The sequence below is a fragment of the Meleagris gallopavo genome, unplaced genomic scaffold (genome assembly GCF_000146605.3).
Source record: "Meleagris gallopavo isolate NT-WF06-2002-E0010 breed Aviagen turkey brand Nicholas breeding stock unplaced genomic scaffold, Turkey_5.1 ChrUn_random_7180001924796, whole genome shotgun sequence".
In the NCBI taxonomy this organism is placed as follows: domain Eukaryota; kingdom Metazoa; phylum Chordata; class Aves; order Galliformes; family Phasianidae; genus Meleagris; species Meleagris gallopavo.
In genome coordinates, this window is record NW_011187251.1 from 1 (window position 1) to 1,083 (window position 1,083).

General features: G+C 60.5%; 1 protein-coding gene across 1 annotated transcript; it reads left to right on the top strand.

Moving 5' to 3' along the window:
* Positions 1–292: 292 nt before the first annotated feature.
* Positions 293–1,077, top strand: LOC104916617 (pre-mRNA-splicing factor CWC22-like; the record flags this gene model as incomplete). Its single annotated transcript, XM_010727641.1, has 2 exons — positions 293–412; positions 580–1,077. Coding segments are annotated over 2 exons (618 nt in total), but the record flags the coding sequence as incomplete, so codon positions are not given.
* Between the last annotated feature and the right edge of the window lie 6 nt (positions 1,078–1,083).

Here is a 1,083-nt window from a genome sequence, read left to right on the forward strand (position 1 = left end):
TACTGAGGACTCATCGCTTTCTCTCCTTTCTCTGGCAGAAGACCAACATGGGAGGACAAGGAGAGCTATGACACTCTGCACAAGACACACCAGCGCTGTGATGTCAGCGAGTGTATTCACACAGAAGGCAGGGAGCAAGCAGAGGAAGAGGGGGTGAGTTACCTCAGCAGCCCTGCGTGGGATCTCAGCCTCCCCACAGGCTGGGGAGCAAGGACTGAGCTCAAGAGCTGTGCCCGCCACTCCCTTGCTTGACTCATTTTGTGCACACAGCTACAGCCTCTTTTTTCCCCAGGCCCTGGGAGCTGCTCCCTGTGCGCCTCGTGTGCTGCGCAAGGCACCCACCGGCTCTGCTCCGATTTGAGCGGCAGCATAAGCACCTGGGAGTGTGACATCTGTGCTGGCGTGGGCACAGGTAAGGGGCAAAGAGCCGTGGACTGCTGCCTTGGCGCCAGGCAAGGCCTGGCACAGCAGCTCCTCAGTGAGGCTTTGCCACAGTTTCTATGCCCCGGCAGGGCTGGGATCCCCTCCCTCCATGAGGCTGCCGGGTCATCCTGTTGACCTTCCTGCCTCTCCTTACAGCCTCCAGTGCCGAGTCGCAGCTTGCTGGTCCCAGCACTGCCAGCCAGGAGGCGGCGGGGCCATCTCATAGCTCCCCAGCACCTGATGACAGCGGATCTGCCTCCACCAGCCAGGCAGCATTGGAGTCATCTCCGAGTTCCCAGGTGCCTAAGCGCAGCAGCCTGTCCAGCCAGCCCGGGACAGGACAGAGGAAAAGCCAGAGACGTAAATCCAACGAGCAACACCAAGGGAGCAGCCAGCAGGAAGTGGGGTACTCCAGCAATTCCCCAGCGCCTGAACGCAGAAGGCAATCCAGGCAGCAGGGCACAGGCCGAACAAGAAGCCGCTCTCCGCTCAAGGGTCGTGCCTCAAATTCCCCGAGCCAGCTCAGAAGACCTCATGGCAGCAGACGCTCTCCAGCCTCAGGTGCTGGCAGGAGCATGCACACCTCTGCCAGGAAGAGGGCATCCAACAATTCCCCGGGGGCTGCAAACAAAAGATGTCCAAGCCAGAGACAAAGCCAGT